Below are 24059 nucleotides of genomic sequence, written 5' to 3'. Positions count from 1 at the left end.
GCCACTACCGTGGCTGAAACCAGTGACCGGATGCAGTCCACAGCCGAGATCTCCTACAAATGGACATTCCAGCCAGTGTGCCGACAGCACTAACTCCGAACCCCACTCAAACAACGCACACCCCCAAAACAACCCCATTCCTCCACAAGTGTTGTGGAGGGCGCCTGGGTGGCTCAGTCGTTAAGCGTCTGCCTTCGGCTCAGGTCATGATCCCAGGGTCCTGGGATCGAGCCCTGCTTTGGGCTCCTTGCTCAGCAGGGAATCTGCTTCTCCCTCTCCCTCTGCTGCTCCCCCTGCTCGTGCTCCCTCTCTCGCTGTGTCTGTCAAGGAAATAATAAAATCTTAAAAAAAAAAAAAAACAATAAAAAGAGGCCCCAGAAGAAAACATGGAGGACTCCATTACATAAATTATAGATTTAAGACCCTAGAAGTTCTATTTTGATGATAAAAGCTTGGATCTTTTCAAAAAAAAAAAAAAGCAAATTATTAAAAATTTGCTCCAGTTTTTGATCCAGGGGAGAATTTTTTTTATTTTTTTACTTTTATTGGGGTAAAGTATACATAATCTTTGTGACTTTAGGGCGCCCTGGTGGCTCAGCTGGTTAAGCGACTGCCTTCGGCTCGGGTCATGATCCCAGAGTCCCGGGATCGAGTCCCACGTCGGGCTCCTGGCTCAGCAGGGAGCCTGCTTCTCCCTCTGACCCTTTCCCCTCTCATGCTGTTTCTCTCTCTCTCTCCCTCAAATAAGTAAATAAAATCTTTAAAAAAAATCTTTGTGACTTTAACTATTTTATTTTATGTTAGGTAATCTCTACACCCATCATGGGGCTTGAACGCACAACCCTGAGATCATGAGTCACACCCGCCACCGACTCAGCCAACAGGCGCCCCCCAGTGGAGAATATTTCTTTTTGACTTCCTAATTATAAGCGCTCCCAGCTGGCTTAGCCATAAGAGCATGGGACTCTTGATCTCGCGGTTGTGAGTTCAAGCCCCATGTTGGACGCAGACATTACTTTAAATAAATAAATACAGAAAAATAATTGAAAACCCTAGAAAACCAAAGCTGGTCAAAACACAGACACACAACCCCAGTGTGATACCACAGTACGGCCTGGTTCTGAACAGCAGACGGAGCCAGACCGACATCTCTCTGGAAGCACAGATCCTGCGGCAGAAATGACACTCTCCCACTCCGTCGGACTGCACAACGTGGAACAGAACTCAGGCCAACCTGAGGCATGAGGCATGCTCACTGCTTCCAGGTGTCTCTGCACCTAAGAAATGCGTGCTTTTAAAAACAGAGATCATGAATTCAAACAGAGAGTTCTAACTCAAAATGAATCCAACAGGATCTTCCCTCATGTTATCTTTATGTTTTGTGTCTTTTATTTGTTACATGAATGATCTTGATTCCTGACGACCTGGTTGGCCAGCAGCCCCCAGCATGGATGCTGTTCATGGTCCATGCAGTGCGGGGGGGGGGGGGGGGGGGGGGAAGCAGGGGTCAGGTCTCAGCACGCCCCGCAGCCACCCCCTCCTCAGAGCCTCACGTCTGCAGCTCTGTCCTGTGTGGGGGCAAGGTGACCAGGGGTGGACCGGCACGGCCTCCCAGCTACAGGCGCTGCACCCAGGAGGGAAGGCAGGTTGTGATCCTCTTCAACACCCTCATAATTAGGGAGTCAACAAGAAATATTCTCCCCTGGGGGGTGCCTGGCTGGCTAAGTCAGTGGAGCATAGGACCATGATCTCAGGGCTGTGAGTTCAAGCCCCATGATGGGTGTAGAGATAACATAACAAAACGTAACATAACATAACATAAAATGGTTAAAATCACAAAGACTATGTGTACTTTACCCCAATAAAAATTAAAAAAGAAAAAAGAAATATTCTCCACTGGAGCAAGTGCTAAACATAATCTGACTCTAAGGAGTTTTGTTGTTTTCGCTTATGTTTTTTTAAGAAAATTAACTGACAGGGGCACCTGGGTAGCTCAGTCGTTAAGCGTCTGCCTTCGGCTCAGGTCATGATCCCGGGGTCCTGGGATCGAGCCCCGCTTTGGGCTCCTTGCTCAGCGGGGAATCTGCTTCTCCCTCTCCCTCTGCTGCTCCCCCTGCTTGTGCACGCACTCTCTCTCTCTGTCAAATAAATAAATAAAATCTTAAAAAAAAAATTAATTGACAAAACTGACAAAAGATTAAAAAGAAAAAGAAGAAAATGAAGAGCAAGTGGGAGGGTGAAGGTGGACATGAGTTCTGGCCAGCAGTCTTAGTTCTCCGTGGCTCACGACACTGCCAAAGACCCAGCGCCCCAACCCCCCAAATAAAATAAGCGCAGCACAAACCTACAAGAAACAGGTTGAGTGTTTCACTTGGAACCCCTGTGTCATCCCTCACCCACCACACATCCTCAGCTCAGCCAGAATAGCCAAGTTAAATGCTTCCTTCTTTCTCTCTGGTCACAGCTGTCAAAGTAACGCTGTTCCGTAACAGTCGCCGAGGGTGAACAGGAACGAACCACAGCCATCGCCCTTCGGATGCTCAGAAGGCCCCTCCTCTGGCCGGCAGTGGGGGACAGCTCAGGCGGGGGACAGCTCCGGTGAGGGACAGCTCTGATGAGGAACATCTCGGGCAGGGCACAGCTTGGGGTTGGGGGGGACAGCTCAGGTCGGGGAGGAGCCGCTCCTGGAGGAAAATGCTGTTTCAAGTCCTGCAGGCACCAAGGGTGCTCAATGGCGCTTATAACACTTACGCTCTTCAACCAGAGAGTAAGTACATAAGCTTTCTGTGTTGAAAAGACCTTAGGAGCTCAGAGTGACATTTCCAATTCCAATTTGGGATTACAAGGTTATGGATTACCCCCTCGGTATGCTCTGCCCTGGGTCCCATGCTGAAAGTCCCGTGTGTAAGGATGCTAACCTAACTCACTGCCACTGCGTCCTAAAACACACGGGACAGTTGCAAAATGGCAGTACCGGTATTAGTACTAATATGGTTACTGAAAACAATTTGGGGCTTTTTTGTACTTCTTGTCCTCCCCCAGTATCCCACTGGGGGTGTGCTGTCACATGTCTATGATTGCATAACTTGAAATAACTCTCCTCTGAGGAGTTATGCCTTTTTGTGGCTTTATGCCATTTTTAATACATATTTTTAAGTGACTTTTTAAGAAGCTTCTATTCATGGGGCGCCTGGGTGGCTCAGTCGTTAGGCGTCTGCCTTCAGCTCAGGTCGTGATCCCAGGGTCCTGGGATCGAGTCCCGCATCGGGCTCCCTGCTCCACGGGAAGCCTGCTTCTCCCTCTCCCGCTCCCCCTGCTTGTGTTCCCTCTCTCGCTGTCTCTGTCAAATAAATAAAAATTTTTTTTAAAAAAAGCTTTTATTCGGGCGCCTGGGTGGCTCAGTTGGTTGAGCGACTGCCTTCGGCTCAGGTCATGATCCTGGAGTCCCTGGATCGAGTCCCGTGTCCGGCTCCCTGCTCAGCGGGCAGTCTGCTTCTCCCTCTGACCCTCCCCCCTCTCGTGTGCTCTCTCTCTCTCACTCTCTATCTCAAATAAATAAAATCTTTAAAAAACAAACAAAAAAAAACTTCCCTAAAAAAAAAAGCTTTTATTCAACTTGTAATATTATAGAACATGAGATGGTTGCACAGTCATGAGGCCTATGCTCAGAGGTCACACCCTCCTGGCTGCCAGGTAACCGTTTAAAAACCGTCAGAGTGAGTACCTGCACATGCATGTCCTGGAGCCCACTCAAAGGACTCAGGGGACCCCTCTCTCCAGCTGCGCTGCCCCAAAACCCACCATGTGGGTGCAGCACGGCTTGGAGAACCTGCCCCCCGTACGTGAGGTAGGGCCACAATGCACAAACCCTGTCTTGTTCTTGCCAATGTGTCCTTGGGGTAGGTCTTTGGAAGTGGGATACTGGGTCAGTCAACGCACCAGGCGAGAAATGGGATGCTGGGTCAGTCAACGCACCAGCTGAGTCAGGCATTGCCCTTATGCCCTGTCTGGGGTTGTGCAGGCCCCTTCCCTCAAGCCTGACCAACTCTGGGGTTTCTGCTGGCCTGGGGGAAGGGGGGAGGCGGTAAACAGGTGGCCACAAGTGATCTGAATTTGCATTTCTCTTTTATTCACGAGTCTGACTTGCCTTTTCACGTTTTTAAAAGCCTTTTGTGTTTCTCTTTCTGCAAACCCTGTGTTCCCATCTCTCGCCTGTTTTTCCCCTCAGCCCCTGGCTGTTGTTTTCCATTTTTTTTAGAAGCACCTTATTTAGGAGACATTTACCTTCTGTTTTTTAAGGTGCAAATAATGTTTTCTTGATTTGTCTTTCTACTTTATGTTTACGTGGTCAGGTCTTTTGGTCTTTTCTTTTATGGCTTAATTATTTTATTTAAATTTCGGAGCACATTTGTCGCTCATCCTGGGGCACAGGTACCTATTTTATCCTTTTCTGTATGGCGACCCTGTTACCCCACGCCACTCGCTAAGAGTCAGATCTCCCCGCTGTCCTGCACACTCAGCTCCTTGCAGAGAGCGGCCTATTTCTGACTTTCCCCCTCTGTTCCCACAGCTCATCACAAGACAACCCCACACCACCCAGCAGGGGCACGGCACCCCCACCCATCCTAGGCTGCTTCTCGCATCGCTCTTCTTTTTCACAGAAGTTTTCTGGCTGTTCCTGCTTGCTCATAACTCAGATGAGCTTCCACTCAAGTAGTCTGGTTCCAGAGAAGAGCCCAGGGACTTTTTCCCTGGGATCATAAATGAACTCGGGGGGGAGGGGGTGGGAATGGACACAGTCATGAGGCCACCAATCCCATCCAAACACAGGATGTCTCTCCACTTTTAGCCCGTGCTTCTGCGTTTCAGGAGTTTGTCTCACAGACATTTCAGACGTTTCTGCTAACTCTAGCCCTAGAGCATGCACTTACCCTTGGGACCAGGACCTTCTCTTCTGTGATAGGCCAGAGCTCCACGGGACAGAGGGACAAGCAAAGCTGGCTGGAGGGGCTGCTGACAGGTGGGCAGGGGACATGGCAGCCGAACCAGAGCCCAGCCTGGGGTGCAGGAACTGAGGGGTGGGGGCGGCCCCCCATGCCGCCCCCATGCCACCCCCACCCTGCATGTTCCTATACAGACATGAACACAGGCTATGGTGCGTCTGGACTTGCTGTTTCCATCAGCACAAGTAACTGGAAGAGAAGCCCCAGGGCATCGAGTGCACGACTGAGAGTGGCTGGCACCTCTAAAGGGGCCCAGATGCACAACTGAGCCCACGTCTGGGCCCGAGGTCCCACCCGGCCAGAAGCCACTGGTGCACGGAGTCTGGAACAGCAGGGCTGCTGGCCCCACAGCACCTGGCATGGTCCGCCGCCTCGGACACCACCAGGCCTCCTGAAAGAAGCTGTGCCCTTGGAGGAGAAGCCGAAAATCAGCTTGCCTGCAACCAGCCACGGTGCGCTGTCTGAACTCCATCGGCCACACAAAGCCGGCACGTGCCAAGCCATGGTGGCCTCCATCCTGGTGGGAGTCGTGGCAGACTGATGGCTTCCAGAGAACCACCTGCAAGGGTTACCTGTCCTTTCTGCACACCTGCACAGGGCAAGTCGGGACACAGGCAGAGTCTAAGGCCCACTGGGAGCCATCGGGACAGCACCGCGGAAAGCCCAGCACACGCAAGCCCCACAGCCACCACCAAGAGAGGACGCCCAACACCTCACAACCTCTCGGGACACGCTGTGTCCACATCTGGGCGTTCGGCTACCTCCTCCCAGGGCGGCCAAATGCCTGCAGACACCTCTACAGAAGGACGTCAGGCAGCACTGAGGCTGAGCCCCCGCTACCGCCTGGTGCAGCCGCCAGGAGCTCTGGCAACAGCCCTGCAGCCCAGGCCTCCCCAGCACCTACCTTCTTCCAACCTTCTGACCCAAGAGCTTGCCCCGCTAGCATCCCCGTCGCTTTGAGCCAAACACACAGAAACCAACAGGGAGAGCAAGCTGAGGGGAAGGAGCACCCACAGAGGGAATGGGAAGGGGGAGGCGTGCCTATGCAGGGAATGCAGTGAGAGGAGAGCCCACACAGGCAACGGGGCGAGGGACAGGAGCTCCCACAGAATAAAAAGCAGCGGTGGTGGGCGCCGGGGTGGCTCAGCTGGTTGGGCGACCGCCTTCGGCTCAGGTCGGGATCCTGGGGTCCCGGCATCGAGTCCCGCATCGGGCTCCTGCTCGGCGTGGAGTCGGCTTCTCCCTCGGACCCTCCCCCGTCATGCTCTCTCTCTCTCATTCTCTCTCTCAAATAAATAAATAAAAATCTTAAAAAAAAAAAAGCAGTGGCCATTTTACCCGCATTCTGACGAGGCCCCCAACCTCATGCCCGTAAGTGAAACCCGCCCCAGCCATGCCCAGCAGGAGAGGGAAAGGGCACCCCCCCGAGGGACAAAGCCAGCCGCTTCCCTAAACAGGGCTGGGCACAGCGGAGCGCGCCCCTGCTCCCGCACGCACACCGCGGGCTCGGGAGGGCCGCGCCCCCCGACGAACGCCGCCATCCCTGGAGGCCACGCCCAAGGGCGGGGCCACGCAGGCTCCTCCCCGCGGCACGTGACCGCCTAGCCACGCAGCCCGCGCACGCGCCCGGACCCGAAGCGCACGCGCCCGGACCCGAAGCCCCCGCAGGCGAGGCCGAGAGCATCAGCGCCGGGGTCAGGACCAACAGGAAAGCCCTTGAAAACCCGCCGCACCCCAGCGAGCGGGCAGTGAGGAGTGTGAAGCCACCGAGCAGCTGCCAAGAGCGAGGGGCGGGCAGCCCACACGCCGCCGGCTTCCGCAGCGCCTGGCGCCCGCATTCATTCGGCTGGGGCACGGGAGCTCCTGGTGCCACTCCTGCAACTCTTAGGTGTAAAAAAAAAGCACGAAAACAACACACGCTTTACAAGACTGCAAACAGAAGGACCCGCATTATACAGGTTAGGACGTTTGCCAATGCAGGCCAGGTGTGAAAGAACGCAGAGAAAGGGAGCAGTCCCGTAGATGAAAAAACAAACGGAAGACCAATCAGGGGCGCCCCTCCTCCTGTGGCCAAGACCCAGCCCCGGAGGAAGAGGGAGGTGAGGCCGTGCTGTGCCACCACTGACTGGGGAGACAGGGCAGGCCGGTCGTCCAGGACCCCGAAAAAAGGTCACATCGCGCCCCTCCCAAAATGCTGTGGCTCCGGGGAGCCAAGCACAAGTTTCTTATGGCACGCAGGATCCCGACATGTGCAAAGAGCTCTGGAAATGAGGGTTCCCACGCAGGGAACTCTGGGAGATTCATGGATGGGGCATGTGTTCTCTGCATATATACCAGGTGACACCAGTGACAGGGCTTTCTGCCCCTGGTAATTACAGCAAAGTTCCAGCTCTAGGAATAAACTTACAAGAGCCCTCTATGTAGACACACAAGGGTCACCCCAGAAATAGGGGCGACCAGATGTCTCTGTGTAACAGGCACTGAAACACAGCAGAATCTTTTTAAGGGATATCCACAACCAGTTACCCTGACTCTTCGACTTCCTTCCAGGATAAATCTGTTCCTGATCCTTACCTCGGGGGTGTGCTCAGTCACTCTCTCTCTCCCCGCGCCAGATGTAGCTACAGAAATCTGTGCTGGCCAACAAGGAGCAGCCCAGCAGGGGGAGCCAGGGAGGGCCCTACTTCTCCAGCAACAGAACCACATGACAGAGTTCCCGCGACAAGGGGGTGGGCCCTTCAGAGAATCCACTCACTCTGCACAGTGCACATCCTGACCCACCACCCTGTGCTCCTTCTTACAGCACTCAGGTCTCTATCTTGTGGCACTAAGAGCCCCCCCAAAGATGGCGAAGGAGTCTCAGGAAGGCAGCAACAATTCCCCAGAAAGCACTGTACCCACTGGGCATTAAACAAGTGTCAAATAAATGAAGCCAAGGAAGTAAAACTGTGTACGTGCACAGAAAAGTAGACACACCTAGGAAAGTGATCTGAAAAGCTCTAATAGTTATTCCTAGCAGACAGGATTTTTCCCCCTTTTTTCTTGAAAATATTTTGCTATTTTTCTGAGCTATAAATGTATTTTTTCGTAAGAAAAGATGTTAGGTTCATTTTGGAAAGTAAAACCCAAAATTATTAGCAAATACCATTTTCATCTATCGGCTTGGCAAGTATTCAACAGTCTGGTGATGTGTCATGTGAGCAAGGATATTTGAAAGCACGCATTCTGATAGGTTGATGTTAAGAATAAAAACCGGTACTATATGGGGAACAATTTTTCAGTATGTACTAAAATTACAAATGTACATAAAGCTTCCTAGCAATTGCATTTTCAGGACTTAATCCTATAGATAAACGTACACACGTGAAAGGTTAGTAGACGGCTCATCTCTGCATTTTGTGTTAGAGCAAAATGGCAATGTAAAATTCTATAAACAGACTACTGTTGAAATGAATTGCATTAATCCATAAGGGAAAATGCCACTGAGCCCCAATGAGGAATAAAGAAACGACATATGTATAGTGCAAGATCTCAAAAAAAAAAAAAAAATCGTCAAGAATAACCCCAAAGAGGTCCCTAGTCCCCTAATAGAAGTAACACCCCCACAGCAATGAGCACATCTACAGTCAGATCTTGGTTTCTAGATACCATTTCCACTGAAAGCAACCAGGCTCCTCCGATAAATGTCTGGTTCCGGTGGGCCAGGGCAGGAAAGTAGCAGAATAGCCTAGAACATCTTGTAGCAAACATAAGCGAGAGCTCAAAGAATACTGGGGACTAGTCAAAAGTCACCAGCCACACACCAACATGAATACACTTAACATGACTGAACGGCACACTTAAAAGTGGTTAAGATGGTAAATGGTAGGTTATGGGTTTTTGACCAGAATTAAAAATAAAAAGACATCAGAGCCTGCCTACAATGGCTCCTACTGGTTGAGTTTGGGACAATTTGAGCTTCAAAGTTAATAATAATAGTAAAAAATTATAGTAAAAGAACTTTAAAATGCAAAAACCTAGGGGTGCGTGGGTGGCTCAGATGGTTAAGCGTCTGCCTTCAACTCAGGTCATGATCTCAGGGTCCTGGGATCGAGCCCCGCGTTGGGCTCTCCGCTCAGCAGGGAATCTGTTTCTCCTTCTCCCTCTGCCCCTTCCCCCATTCATTCTCTCTCTCTCTCTCTCTCTCCCTAATTAATTAAAATAAATAAATGCAGAAACCTGGTTGGGGCACCTGGGTGGTACAGCTGGTTGAGCATCTGACTCTTGATTTCGGCTCAGGTCATGATCTCAGGGTCATGGGATCAAGCCCCAGGTCAGGCTCTGTGCCCAGCATGGAGTCGGCTTGAGACTCTCCCTCTGCCCCTCCACCCTGCATGCTCGAGCGTTCTGTCTCTGTGTGTGTGTCTCTCTCTCAAATAGATAATAAATCTTTTTTAAAAAATGTAGAAACCTGGCAAGTGATGAGTCAGCATCACCAGAAATGGAGCAAATCAACATCAATCAGCAAGTTTCGATGGGGTCCGTGAATCAGATGGCAATAAAGGATTGATGTGATTTTCCTGATTGGATGGTCTTACTGAGGTGGGATAGTCCTTGTACCGAGAAAACACACACTGAAGGATGAAGGGTCATGGGGCATCGTGTCTGCAATTGCTTTTCTTTTTTTTTTAAGATTTTTATTTACTTGAGAGAGAGAGAGAGAGCATGAGCAGGGGGAGGGAGAGGGAGAAAACAGACTCCCCGCTGAGCAGAGAACCTGACTCGGGGCTTGATCCCAAGACCCCCGGTTCATAACCCGAGCTGAAGGCAGATGCTTAACCAACTGAGCCACCCAGGTGCCCCATGCAATTGCTTCTTAAATAGCTTAGAAATGTTAACAATTGGGGGATCTGGGTAAAAGGTAACTGGGTACTCTGTGTACTATTTATCCAACTTCTTTGTAAACTTAAAATTATTTCATATAAAAAGGTAAAAATTCAAGGGTCTACAGCAAAAATAATAATGTTGGCTTTATTACATGTACAGGAATAAAATGTCAAAAGTTCTGCAAAGACAGGAGGCAGCATCCGTGGACCACTACTGCTGACAGGCTCTTGCAGCAGATGAGAAAGAGCATGACAGTGATTCATGGCTGCCTGTGACAAGTTATGGGTGCGTCCTGCAACCTGCGCAGTGGTTAGCAACATGACGGAACCCTACAAGCACTCGACCCAAAAGAAGACAGACGAAGGAGGAATAAAGCACAAAAGAGAAGCAGAAAACAAACAGGGAAGCGGCAAACACAAGCCTCTCCATAATTACATTAAATGTGAAGGCAGAACCAAAAGGTACCAGGTGTCAGACTAGATTAAAGGTATAACAAGGGGCGCCCGGGGGGCTCAGTCAACTGAGCGTCCAACACTTGGTTTCGGCTCAGGTCATGATCTCAGGGTCGTGGGATCGAGCTCTGCGCTGAGCAGGGGAATCTGCTTGAGATTCCCTCTCCCTCTTCCTCTGCCCCTCCCCCCACCATGCACACATGTTTGCGCTCTCTCTCTCTCAAATAAATATAACTTTTTTAAAAAAAAAGTATAACAATTACATAAGCAACATGCTGATTACAGAAGATGCCATCCCAAGCTACAGACACACTGAGGCACACCATGCTGACATGCAACATAAGGAAGCTGGTGCGCTTTAGAACATGAGAAGTGTATTGATGGGGCTGTCAAATTCCACATTGCGAATGACCATTAGGAGACCACCATTTGTTGAGTCTGGATATAGGACCAAGAATAATCCACCATTGGGGCGCCTGGGTGGCTCAGCTGGTTGGGCGTCTGCCTTCGGCTCAAGTCATGATCTCAGGGTCCTGGCATCGAGTCTGGCGTCGGGCTCCCTGCTCAGTGGGGAGTCTGCTTCTCCCTCTCCCTCTGCTGCTCACCCCCCCACACACACATTCCCTCCCTCTCTCTCTCAAATAAATAAATAAAGTCTTAAAAAAAAAAAAAAAAGAATAATCCACCACTGCAGCACCTGGCTGGCTCAGTTGGTAAAGTACACGACTCTTGATCTTGGGGTTGTGAGTTCAAGCCCCACACTGGGTGTGGAGCCCACTCAAAAACGGACAAACTAAATAAATAAAGCAATGATTTTTTTTAAAGATTTTATTTACTTATTTGACAGAGAGAGACACAGCGAGAGAGGGAACACAAGCAGGGGGAGCGGGAGAGGGAGAAGCAGGCTTCCCGCTGAGCAGGGAGCCCGATGCAGGGCTGGATCCCAGGACCTGAGATCACAACCTGAGCCGAAGGCAGACGGCCAACAACTGAGCCACCCAGGCGCCCCTAAAGCAATGATTTAAAAAAAGAATGAAAAAAATTTAAAAATGTAAAAAGGAAAAAAAGATTAAAAAAAAGAATAATCGACCATTATCTTTAAAGACTATGAAAACGCTTCTCCCTTTTCCAGCTACGTGGCTGTGTGAGGCCAGATTTTTCTTCATACATTTCAACCAAAACAACACATAGCAACAGAATGAATACAGAAGCAGGTATGACATCCTCACTGTCTTCTATTCACCTAGACAATAAAGAGAGTTTCAAACCATTAAAAAAAAAAAGCAAGCGAGGTGGTGTGGTTATATTAACATCAGCCCAAGTAGAACTCGAAACAAGAAACATTACCACAAATAAAGATGGTCACTTCACAATGAAATGGCTCATTTCAATGAGACATAATGATCCTAAATGTGTACGTACTTAAGGACAAATTACTTGAAGCCCAAACGCACAGAACTACAAGGAGAAACAAATCCAAAACAACAACTGGAGATGTGATCCCCCACCCTCCCAGTCACTGATAAAATTAGTAGACAAAAATTCCACATGGAAGAGTTTGGCGGTGTCTTATAAAGTTCAATACATAGCTACCACGTAAATGACAATTCAATTATTAGGTATTTACCCGAAAGAAATGGCCACATATGTCCATGCAATGACCCATTCACCAATGTTCAGTTTTTCATGAGATTACAAGACCCAAAAGAACCCAATGGCCAACAACAGATGAGCAGGTAACAGGTCGTGGTGTAGACATACAGTAGGCTGTTACTCGACATCACGGGTGAATCCCCAGAACCACCCCGCGTGAGTAAAGGGTTCCCTGTACAAAAGGATATGTACAGCCTGGGGGCGCCTGGGGGGCTCAGTTGGTTCAGCGTCTGCCTTCGACTCAGGTCATGATCTCGGGGTCCTGGGACTGAGCCCCGCATCGGGCTCCCTGTTCAGCGGGGGAGTCTGCTTCTCCCTCTCCCTCTGCCCTGTTCGTGCTCACTCCCTCAAATAAATAAATGAAATCTTAAAAAAAGAAAAGAATATGTACTGCCTGATTCCATGTGTGTGACGTTCTCGAACAGAAACCAATCCCAACAGGCCCATCTAGAGTGTCAACCATCGAAGCAGCGGCTGCCTCGGGGGAGGAGGAGGCGTCCTAGGAGGCATGAGGGACCGAGTGAGGCAACAGTCTAGTTCTTGGCAGGGCTTTGGGTTGCACAGGTGTACACACTTGTCGGAGTTTAGCTAATGTACTTTTAAGATGCATACGTTTCAGTGTATATAAATTTTACAGCAAAAGAAAACTGTAAACAATACTGCACTCCTGCTATGGAGAGGCATGCTGAAATATCCAGATTGCAGTGGAACGGTGTCTATAATTTACCCTGAAACGCATCAGAGAGGCTGGGCGAGTTTTCAGATGCGTTCAGAGATAGACAGGTAGGTGTGCACAGGGAATGTTAATGGTAGAATCTAGGTGGTGGGTGGACAGGGATTTGCTGTAAAATCCTTTCAACTCTGCTGGATCCAAGGATGTTCATAATCAAATGCTGGGGGGTGGACTGCACACTCTTCTTCCAAGGAGGGGACTGAAGATTCAATCCTGGGGGGAGAGGAGCCTTCTTTTTTTATATATAGATATTATTTCTTTATTTGACAGAGAGAGAGCACAAGCAGGGGGAGTGGCAGAGGGAGAAGCAGGCTCCCCACGGAGCAGGGAGCCCGATGTGGGGCTCGATCCCAGGACCCCGGGATCACGACCTGAGCACAAGTCAGATGCTTCGCTGACTGAGCCACCCAGGGGTCCCTGAGAGGAGGCCTAACAGGGCCTGACATGGGTCTGACCTCCACGTATGAAGGGCAGATCGGCTTCAGCTACTGTCACATGGCAGAATGCACACCGGTGACAACCGCTGACAGGGACATGTCTCCTGGCAATGAGACCTGGGACATTCGCTGACATGGGACCCCGGTAGGATGACAGACCTGACATGTAGGTCTGTCCGAGCATTAGACCCATAAACTGCGTCCGTGCCAGGCTGACAGCAAGGGAGCTTGGAATGTTCTAGGGCACACAGGACTGCAGAGTTAGTGGTAAGGACACACAGAAGGCATAGTGGATCATGGGTCCAACAGTGTGGGGAACTGTAAAGAGTCCAAGAAGGATGTGCCTTTCTTCCCCGAGTCACGAGAGGCAGCAGGTGAATCAGTGGGTCCCGCATGAGGGGGTGCTCCACTGCAAGGACAGGAGGCTCAGCCCGGCCACGCTGACCAGGCTCGCTTTCAGAGTTCATTGATCCTTCCCACCTCCCAGGTTACAAGATACCCACCATCCTAAGCCTCGGACAAAAGCCTAAATCCCAACATCCTGCTGCACTTAGTGAAGGGGATTATTTCCACTGCACGCATCCAACGCCCACAATCAAATGCCCTAATTCTTGGCACAAGCCCGGCAAAAAAACGGCTACTATTCATTCAGGCACACTTCGGAGGAAAAAGAGTAACATTTCGGGCGCTGGCACAGAGCTAAGGGGAAAATTTCCTTCCTATTTCTAACCTGACAAATCCAAACCTAAACTCCCTGCGTAACCGTGAAAAGTGAGCTGCAGGAGGAGAGCGAGCTCGGCGGCGGGAAGGACCGGCACTGGCCACGGGGCAGGACACACACGCTCGGCCCGCTCCCCCGCTGCAGACAGGGTGCCGAGGTGCGGAGCCCGTCCACACAGCCCGTCACGGGCCACGCGTGTGTGGTCTGCAGGCCGCAGAGCACCGCACAGGTCATCCTGCGACGCTGAGTAGCCTGTCTGTGTGTCAGGGAGAGACCAGGGGCTCAGAACCTCTGGGTCCGACTGAGACCAATTCCCCCCAACATGGTCCTCGCACACGCCTCCTGCCACGTCTCCCTGATCTCCAGGGTTTGCTTCCAAATAACCTTAGTCTGCTTCAACAAAGCACCGGACCGGGGGCTCACACATCTCTTCTCTCTCAGTCCTGGACACCCCAGATCCGGGCACGGCAGGGCCGGTCCCTCCCGAGGCCTCTCCTGGGCATGCAGACGGCCGTCTCCTCCCCGGGTCCTCACGGGCTCGTCCCTCCGTGCGTGTCTGCGTACTGACGTCCTCTTCTGATGAGGACCCCAGTGACACCGGAGTAGAGCCCACCCTAGTGACCTCGTTTTACCTCAATCACCTCTTTAAAGACCCATCCCCGAGTACAGTCCCATTCTGAGGTCCCGGGGGTCAGGAGTCCACCCCGTGGATTTGAGGGGAAAACGGTTCAGCCCAGAGCACCTGGGGTGCAGGGGTGGATGAGAAACAAGCTGCTGGCACAGCAGTGATGTCTGAGGTTGGGGCACAGGAGCTTTATTACAGGATCTTCTCTACACTTGTACTTGATGCCTTCACAACAAAAAGGGTTTCTGATTTGCTCTCACCAAAGCACGCTTTCTCTAAAGTTCCTCTCATGGGTCCTCTGAGGCCCACTTCCAGCTCTGTGACCATAGAGCTCATCTGTGTCCCTGGCATCTGGTTCTGGCGCTGTTAGAGGGAGAGACAAACACCCCCAGCAGCTTCCATGGCACCCAGGACCAACCCCCACCTCCACCGGGCGCAGAGCCCTCCCAGCACGTCTCCCACTTCTGAACGTCATGCACACGGGCCCCGCGCAGGATGCGCTGACGCCCACCGCATCCCCTTCTCCCACGCTGTGTGGGCACTTGCTCTCCAAACAGGACGCGGCAGCCTCAGCCCTGCTCTTTGAAAGGAGCAAAGCATGTCCTAGGAGCTCAGATAAAGGAACAGGAGGATTTTGTGCTGTCAGATCTGCAGGACTTGGCTGTTGACTCTCACCAGAGAGCGGGGATGAGACGGGCTGGCGGTGCTGCCGACAGAAAGGAAGACACAGGAGACCCACAGTGACCACAGTCACTGAGCCCATCGCCATGGAAGGCACTTGTCCCCGACCTCGTGGGCACAATGCTGACAGCCCCTCTCGCTTCAGAGCGGCCCCCTCGGCAGTACCATCGCTGAAAGAAATGTGTTCCTCTCCAGGGTGTTCCCCCAAACGATGCTCCAAGCAGTAATAGAGAAGCCCCATGAGGTTCGGGCCACTGCCATGGCCAGGGGTTACGGGGTCTGAAGGCGGCAGCGACTCTATGGTTCCTTACGTTGAAAATGGATAAATACCAGGTACTATGTAAGCGGTAACTCTCCAAATCAGAGCGAAACGAGCCTCGCGATTACTGGCCTCCACCGGCCCTACGGTCTCTGCCAGGCACATCTTGTCCCCATCTGCCCGCCTCCCAGCTCGGGGCCGCCACGTGGTCACCCAAGTCACTGTGAAACCTATCCAAGAGGAAAGATAAAACAAGGCACAGACCCCAAAGTCCCTTTGTTAACCCGTGTTACGGCTGTGACACATCGAGACTGGCAGTTGTTTAATGGGAAAACCAGAAAAGAACAGAGTGAAAAACTCATAATGCATTGCTTATCTGAAGTACCATCTCTTTAAATTCTCATTTCAGCTACATACACACACACACACACACACACACACACACACGTCGGTGGAGAAGGCTGGCTGACAGCTGGAGACACAAAGGTATAAAGACACTGATCCAGCCGAGCCCCCAGTTCCTCACAGACACTGCCTCGGGGATGGTCCAGCAGCTACAGGAGCTGATGATTCAGGGCCCATAACCTGGGGACCGCTTTCTCCCCACTTTTTATATGAAAACTCAAAAATTCACACAAGTAGGGCGCCTGGGTGGCTCAGTCGGTTGAGCGACTGCCTTCGGCTCAGGTGATGATCCTGGAGTCCACGGATGGAGTCCCGCATCGGGCTCCCTGCTCGGCGGGGGGTCTGCTTCTCCCTCTGACCCTCCCCCCTCTCGTGTGCTCTCTCTCTCTCTCATTCTTTCTCTCAAATAAATAAATAAAATCTTTAAAAAAAATTCACACAAGTAAACAGAATAATGGATGAGAAACACCCACGACCACAGCATTCAGCTATCTCCTCTCTGTTGTGTTTCCAGTCTAAGTAAAGCCAATCTCCGGAATCCCGCGATTTTACCCATAAATAGCTCAGCGTGTATGTCTATCAGCTCAGAGCTCGACCAGATGTAATACAGACAGTTATCTAACAAGATTAGTAACTCCCTGCTATTACTTAACATCCAGCCCTACATTTCCAGGGTACCTTATAACCTTTCTTTTTTTCCATTTACAGAATGCACAATAAAGTAACCTAACATAAAAATATTTAGCCATTCAGGTTGAAAGCATGGCTGCCAGAGGTGTGACCAGCAGTAGAAGCCGGGACCCGAACAGCATAGAGACTTGGTGGTGACCTCCCACAGGCTGGGGTCCTCATCCGATCAAGCATACGATCCAACTCACGCGTACACCTAAGTTCCTCACAAAAAAGAATTACATCCTGGCAGAACAGTGTCAGAACTCATGGAACTCGAGTCCATTTTATAAGGAGGCAGCCTTATTCTCCAAACCCCAAATCAGGACTTGTGGTCTGAAAGATATCAGTCACTCTGGGGACATGTGGGTGGGAGAGTGACCCCCCAGTGGTCATTCCTACTCCCCAGGCCCCAGGCCCCTAGCAGCCTGTGCACTTCTTGGTCCACACACGAATCCCCCAGATGTACCAGGACCTCCTCATTTCCTGACCGGCTCCTCCCACATCCCCATCAGCCAGGACTTTCCAAGGGATATTAGAAGGGCTCAGGTCACCCTAATCCTATGTGCCAGGGTAGCCTAGGAAAGGACAGGGCTGAGGGCGCCTGGGTGGCTCAGTTGGCTAAGCATCCGACTCCTGATTTCGGCTCAGGTCATGATCTCAGGGTGGTGATAGAGCCCTGTGTAGGGCTCTGTGCTGGGCATGGAGTCTGCTTAAGATTCTCTCTCCCTCTTTTCTCTTCTCCCCACCCCGCCCAAAAGAAAGAAAAGAAAAGAAAGGAAAAAAAAAAAAAAGGAAGAAAGAAAGAAAAAAAAGGAAAAAAGAAAGAAGAAAGAAAAAGGCAGCGCTGTACCTGGGGCCACTTTATATGAAACCCACTCTGTTCTACTTACTCTCTGGCAACTCACTGACTCCTATGCTAAGGAAATAAATAGGCCACATTAGAACAAACCTGAATAACTGCTTGACAAAACACCAGGACAAGTGTCTGAAGACCTGAAAAAGCCTACCAATCCACATTTTTAAAGGTTAAATCTGGGGGCACCTGGCTTGCTCGGTAGGTACAGCATGTGACTCTTGATCTCGGGGTCATGAGTTCAAGCCGCATGATAGGCCTAGAGCTTACTTTAAAAAAACTAAAATTAAAATTAAAAATAAAGGTTAAATCTGCAATTTTGAGGGAGCTAACTTGAAGAGAGAATATGTCCAAACTGTACTCTCTTTTTTTTTTTTTTAAGATTTTATTTATTTGAGGGCGCCTGGGTGGCTCAGTTGTTAAGCATCTGCCTTCGGCTCAGGTCATGGTCCCAGGGTCCTGGGATCAAGCCCGTCGGGCTCCCTGCTCTACTGGAAGCCTGCTTCTCCCTCTCCCACTCCCCCTGCTTGTGTTCCCTCTCTCGCTGTGTTTCTCTCAGTCAAATAAATAAATAAAATCTTAAAAAAAAAAGATTTTATTTATTTGACAGAGAAAGAGCACAAGCAGGGGGAGCAGCATGCAGAAGGAGAAGCAGGCTCCCCGCTGAGCAGGGAGCAGGATGCGGGGCTGGATCCCAGGACCCCGGGATCATGACCTCAGCCAAAGGCAGTCGCTTAACCAACTGAGCCACCCAGGTTCTCCCAAACTGTACTTTCATAAAACTATTAGGTCATTACTTTTGCTATTTTAGCTCGAATTTGGATATAACTTTTAAAATAGATTAATCTGGTTAATTGACCATAATGAGAACAATGTAAGCACCAAATTTTATGAGTTGCAGGTGACCTCACATGGAATGGAGAAGCAGAGCAGACAGGCTCTGCCTGCTTGAGATTGGCAGATTGCAAGAGGGAAAGTGTGCTAAATTGTGGCCTGGATAGGAATTCACACACTCCAGAGCTGTCCACGGGCCTGCCTATGGGAAAATGACCTAGGGCAGGGGCAGAATACAGAGAAAGCACAGAGCTCCTGGCTTAGGCTACTATGTAACAAGTGATTATGTTCTCTAACAGACACAATGAAATTCATCATTAACCTTCTCTAGGCCTAAATATTTTTTTTAAGTTTGTTTGTTTGTTTATTATTATTTATTATTATTATTATATTGACAGAGACACAGGAAGAGAGGGAACACAAGCAGGGGAGTGGGAGAGGGAGAAGCAGGCTTCCCGCTGAGCAGGGAGCCCGATGCGGGGCTGGATCCCAGGACCCTGGGACCATGACCTGAGCCAAAGGCAGACGCTTAACGACTGAGCCACCCATGCGCCCCTCTAGGCCTAAATCTTAACACTGCCCCCAACTAAAAAATTCTTGAGTTTTACTGGCTTCTCACTTCTATTTCAGGAATGTCTCACTGACTGTCTCTCCCAACACTGCTGAATACTCTTGATTCTACCAAACCTCGTAAAGGGCTCTGAAAGAAGTCAGTCTATCCCATGCTCTCCATCACAGATAGGTTAGCATCCATCCAAAGGGAGTGACCCTCCTCAGCCAGCACCGTCCGGCCTGAGTGTGGAAGACGCTTCGAGGCCAAGAATGGTGATCTGCTGGGCCAGGACTATCAGTGGCAGCCAAGAGCACTGGGGACAGGCACTCCTGTGCAGGTCCGGGCCCACCTGCCTGCCTGCCTGTAACAGGGAAGGATGCAATGGACTGACTTTCTTCTGGAGCCTTCTACCGGCTGTGGCAGAAACATTAAACTCAGCTCTCCCCCTTTAGGGTGGGCAGCATCCCTCTGCAGTCTAGCGCTTGGGGGCTGAATCACTTTCTCGGGCTGTTTTCCAGACTTAGGTAACTGCAACTGTACCACACTTTAATTAGACGCGCGTTCCCGACATAACACAACAAGGAGGAAAGAAAGTGAGAGAAAAAGCACCACACGATCCCCTGAGGACCACCGGGCCACACCGAATTTCAAATACAACCTTTCAAAAATGGGGCACCTTGTGAAACAAGGGGATGAGTCAACTGAAGGGCACAGCTGGCTCCAGAGGACCTACCAAAGTCTGTCTGAAACTTGCACACAAAAGTGCACACTGGCGAAATCCAGCACCTTATAAATCCTCTACCCGAAAAAGAGAAATTTCATTGAAACGCGTTTTCCATTTTAATGGCAGCTTAGCTATTATAGTCTCCTGAAAATGAGAGTCTCTTTATCAGCTACACTAGCCTATAATTAAAGCCACATTCTTAAAACTACATAAACTAAGGAGCCTCTTGAACTATGTCCGAAATCCAACTGCCAAACGTAACGTCACTGAAATCGCTCAGCGAGAATTAGGTACCGCAAAACTGAGCCCGTGAACGGGCTGGACCGTGAGGCACAGCTCTTGTTTTCACCTGGTATCACGAAACTGAAGTCAACTAAGCAGCAAATGTTCCTGCGTTAAGCTGCCTCCCCATTGTCTCTAAGACACCGGCCCTGGAAAACTTTCTGGCCCCTCAGCGGGGCCAGCTCCTCTGCAGCCCCTGCTCACCGGCCCGCGGGCATGGCCATGTGCAAAGCCGGGGTTTGGGGGACTCACTGACCGGAAGGGGCGGAAAGGCGTGGCCCTTCCTCCCCCGCCGCGCGGGCCGGGCGGAGGACCACCTAAGCCCATTGTCCAGGGGCTCGTCTCCCACCCCATCCGCGGACACCGACTCTCGCGGCCCAGTGCCGGGCCCGACCGCGCGCCGTGCACCGGGGAACCCCGGCCTGCCGGCCACGCTCTCCCCCAACAGTGTGCGCCCCCCCGACCTCTCCACGCCTGACCTCAAATCAGACCTCCCTCCGTGGGACCGCCCCGCGCCCACGCCGGCTGCCGCAGGGCGGCCCCGAGGGACCCTCCCAGTCCACCCCCGGCGCCGGCCCCTCCGCCCCGCTCTGGGGTCCAGCCCGCCCCCCGCCCGGCCCTCGGGAGCACGCGCCCGCGCACGCTCACCTTCTTGCCCTTCTTGCCCTCCTCCTCCATGTCGCCGCGAGCGGCCCCCGCGGCCCGGCCCGCCCCGGGAGCCCCGCGCCGCCGTGGCCGCTACATGCTCGCCCGGCCCCGCGGCCGCCACCGCCGCCGCCGCCGCCGCTCCTGCGCCTCCCGCCCGCGCGGCCGCACTCTCCGGCCGCGGCCGCCAGGGGACGTCCGCGCCCCGCACCCCGCACCCCGCACTTCCGGGCCGAGGCGCGGCCCCGCCCCGCGCCCCGCCCTGCGTCCCGCCCCCACCCCTCAGGGCCGCCGGGAACGCGCCCGCCTTGCCCCGCCCCCTCACGGCCGCGGGAGCGCGCCTGTTGCGCCCCAGTCCTGCCCGACGCCCTTCAGGGAGGGCGAGAGCGCGCCTGCCCCGCCCCCGGGCCGTCCCCTGCCCCTCAGGGCCATAGGAGCGACTCCAACTTTTCAATTCTGCCGCCATCTTTAGGGCGGCCAACTTCCCGGCCTGCCTCGCGCTCGGGAGGGCCACGCTCAGGCCGGTAGGAAACGGGGGGAGGGGCCAGCCAGAAGGTGGGGGGCGTGGCCTGTGGGAGGGGAGGGGGCCAGTGGGAGGGGCGGGACTCGCGGGCAGGGCTGTGGGTACGGTGAGGGCGTGGCTGGTGGGGAGGGGAGGGCTGGAAGGCGGGGCCTGCGGGAAGGGGCGTGACTAGCAGGGAGGAAGGGCGGGGCCGGCAGCGAGGTAGAGGACAGGAAGGGAGAAGAGGCCGGGCTGGTGGGAGGAACGGGACTATCGGGAAGGGGCGGGGCCGGTGGGTAGGGGAGGGCGGGGCTGGCAGGAAGGTGAGGGCGGGTCTGTGGGGAAGGGCCCAGGCCGGCAGGAAAGTGGGGACGGGAAGGGGAAGGGGGCAGGGCTGGCAGGAAGGGGAGGGCGGAGCCTTTGAGATGCGGCGGGGCCAGAGAGGAGACGAGGGCCCGGCGGGGTGGGACGGGTTCTGCAGGAAGGTGAGGACCGGATGAGGATGGGGGCGGGGCCGGCAGGAAGGTGAGGGCGGGGCCTGCATATTGGTGGGCAGGGCCGATGGAAGCGGGGCTCTGGGGCGTGGCCAGTGGGTGGGGCGGGGCCTGCGGGGCGAAGCCACTTCCTTTCTCTTTCTCAGTTTGCCCCTTGATTCCTGGGGTCTCAGTGAAGCCCCTTCTGAGACTTCCTCCTCTCCAACGCCTGTGTTACTCAAACTCTGAGGAAGGAGGAAAGGCAGTGACAAGCAACGCCTGGGCTCTGTCTGAACAAAACGTAGCACCTTAACAGTGACCGGGATAGCGGCCCCGCCTTTTACAGCTGAGGGGCTAGACAGTCTGGCGGGTTGCCTGCCACCCTGCGGGTTGGACTCAGCCCCAGCAGGCCACGGTTTTGCCACTAAGCCAAGCTGCCAGTAAGAACCTTGCAGCGTAGCTGGTATGTGAACGGATACTCGTCTCGACTTACGTTTTAAAGTGTTGGCTCCTGTGCCGGTGGTGAGTGTATTACCTCTAGCTCCGTGCGCACTCATTTCCTGCTCTGCCTGATGGAGCCAGGCCCTCTGAGCTTTCCTCCCTCGCCAGGTGGCCCGCGGTCCCAGAGCTGTGCAAAAGGAACCGCTCGGAGGCAGTGCAGGAGGAGAGGGCTTTGCTGCCCGGCTCCAGGGAGTTCCCTTGGCAGGCACCTGCACAATCTCGTATTCGTCAGAGTTTTCTTTCCTTTTACTAGCCAATCCCTTGTTACCCCAACCCCCTAGTATACTTAACAATTCTTTATATTCAACCTTTCCTGTACCCTGTTTCTGTCTCCTGGTTGGACGCTATTTGATAGTCTCAAGCACCCCCAAAGGTATTCCAGCCCCTTTGGCACATAAAGCAGAGGTGGGGGGAATTATCTTTCACTCTACCGACTGCACTCATTTAGCATCAACATCCCTGCACACAAACGAGGTAGTGCATCTGGTATTTAGTCTCCCACCACAGCACGAAGGCCTGATAGTCCAGGTCTCCCACTCATGTACATACTTCTCACTCGTCAGTGCAGCCAAGAACACTACTAACTCCTCTTAGCCTGTGTTTTAGGAAAAACCCGCTCTCCTCCTGTGTCTCCTTTCCTCTTACATGGCTAGCACTCCCTCAACACTTCCGACACCAGATGTGTGAGGGTTTCCCCCACACCAAGCAATTCTGTGACATCAGCTGTGTGTCCCACACTTAACTCACTCTGGCACCATCTACCCAGAGATGGCATTGGATCCCAATGGTTGAGGGCTCAGTCCCACAAGAACCCCCCCACACACACACACACACTTCAGATGCCTACAGCAAGTCCAAGTTGTTACCTGTGCTTCGAACTAATTGGCTATGAATCGGGGTTCCCATGATCCTCCCTTGGGTTCAATGAACCTGCTAGAGCAGCTCACAGAACTCGGGAGAAGAGTTTACTGTTTACAGATTTATTATAAAAGAACATGATAAAGGGTACAGGGAAACATCCTGATGGAAGAGATGCTGAGGGCAAGGTGTAGGGAAGGGCACATAGAGCTTCCATGCCCCTCGGGGTACGCTAGTCTACCAGTACCTCCACGTGCTTGCCAAACCAGGAGCTCTTTGCACCCCCATACTATTGGGGATATAACGAGCACCAACCAAATGAAAACAAGCAAAGCCTATTTGTCCCGAGCCTGCTATAATGAGGGAGTCACTGCCTCCCTTGGTTTGGCAGAGGCCCAAAGGCAGGCAGGAATGGGGAGAGATTCATGGCAGAAAAAGGGGGACTCAGGGGTGCCCTGATGGGGGCTGTGGGTCTGAGGGAGCTAGAGGTAGGCTGAGTAGACGTAGGGCATCCCATGTGTTTATGGTTCTCTGAGTTGGAACAGGCAACAAAAGTAGGTAAGGTGTCAATTGTTGACCGAATGCTGGTACATCTGGCTTATTTGGATTGTGATGGGGTGTTGTGTGGCTTCCTGGTCGTCACTAGACACAGCGTTCTGAATTCCAGCAGTTGGCTTCCTGGGCAGGCTTTTGTGGAGGTGGGTTTGGTTTCTGGGCAAGCCACAGCAGGTCATGGGCCTATTTCTATAAATGGTCTGGCCACTGTCCAGGTGTATATTCAGTTTCTCAGAACGGACACTGATGAGGCAGCTGCAGTGTTAATGGAAAACATTTCTCCTAAGGTCACACCTCAGCTGTAAAGTGTCCTGAGGGCCTCCTCCTTCTTGCCAGAGCCTCCTCTGTGGCCCCACATCATGAACAAAAATGACTGGTACTGGGGCGCCTGGGTGGCTCAGTCAGTTGAGCATCTGACTCTTGGTTTCAGCTCACATCATGATCTCAGGGTCATGAGATCGAGCCCTGCAACAGGTTCCAAGCTCAGCGGGAGTCTGCCTTGAGAGTGTCTCTCCCTCTGCCCCTCCCCCAAAAAAGACTGAGACCCAGTTACTAAGTTGTCTGTACTTCATGACAGCAAGAATCTAAAGATGACCCTTATTTCTCCTCAGAATTATTCAGTGCAGGGGTGCCTGGGGGGCTCAGTCAGTTAAGTGTCTGCCTTCAGTTCAGGTCATGATCTCAGGGTCCTGGGATCGAGTCCGCATTGGGCTCCCTGCTCAGTGGGGAGCCTGCTTTCCCCTCTGCCTGCCGCTCCCTCCCCCCCCCCGCT

The 24059-nt window shown here is 52.4% G+C and overlaps 1 protein-coding gene across 3 annotated transcripts in view; it reads right to left on the bottom strand.

The window, feature by feature from the left end:
• Positions 1-20552, bottom strand: part of CCM2 (CCM2 scaffold protein) — a 47782-nt gene extending 27230 nt beyond the window's left edge. Inside the window, exon 1 of one of the 3 annotated variants that reach the window (XM_027574468.2) lies at positions 20402-20552. In XM_027574468.2, coding sequence (XP_027430269.1) covers positions 20402-20431 — 30 coding nt within the window. In that variant the 5' untranslated portion in view covers positions 20432-20552. The remainder of the gene's footprint in view (positions 1-20401) is intronic. The other 2 variants (XM_027574466.1, XM_027574469.2) reach the window with 2 other exon arrangements.
• Positions 20553-24059: the final 3507 nt, after the last annotated feature.

This window comes from Zalophus californianus, chromosome 12, assembly GCF_009762305.2.
Source record: "Zalophus californianus isolate mZalCal1 chromosome 12, mZalCal1.pri.v2, whole genome shotgun sequence".
NCBI classification, from domain to species: Eukaryota; Metazoa; Chordata; class Mammalia; order Carnivora; family Otariidae; genus Zalophus; species Zalophus californianus.
Note: the sequence above shows the minus strand (reverse complement) of the source record. Positions and strands in the feature narration are given on the sequence as shown.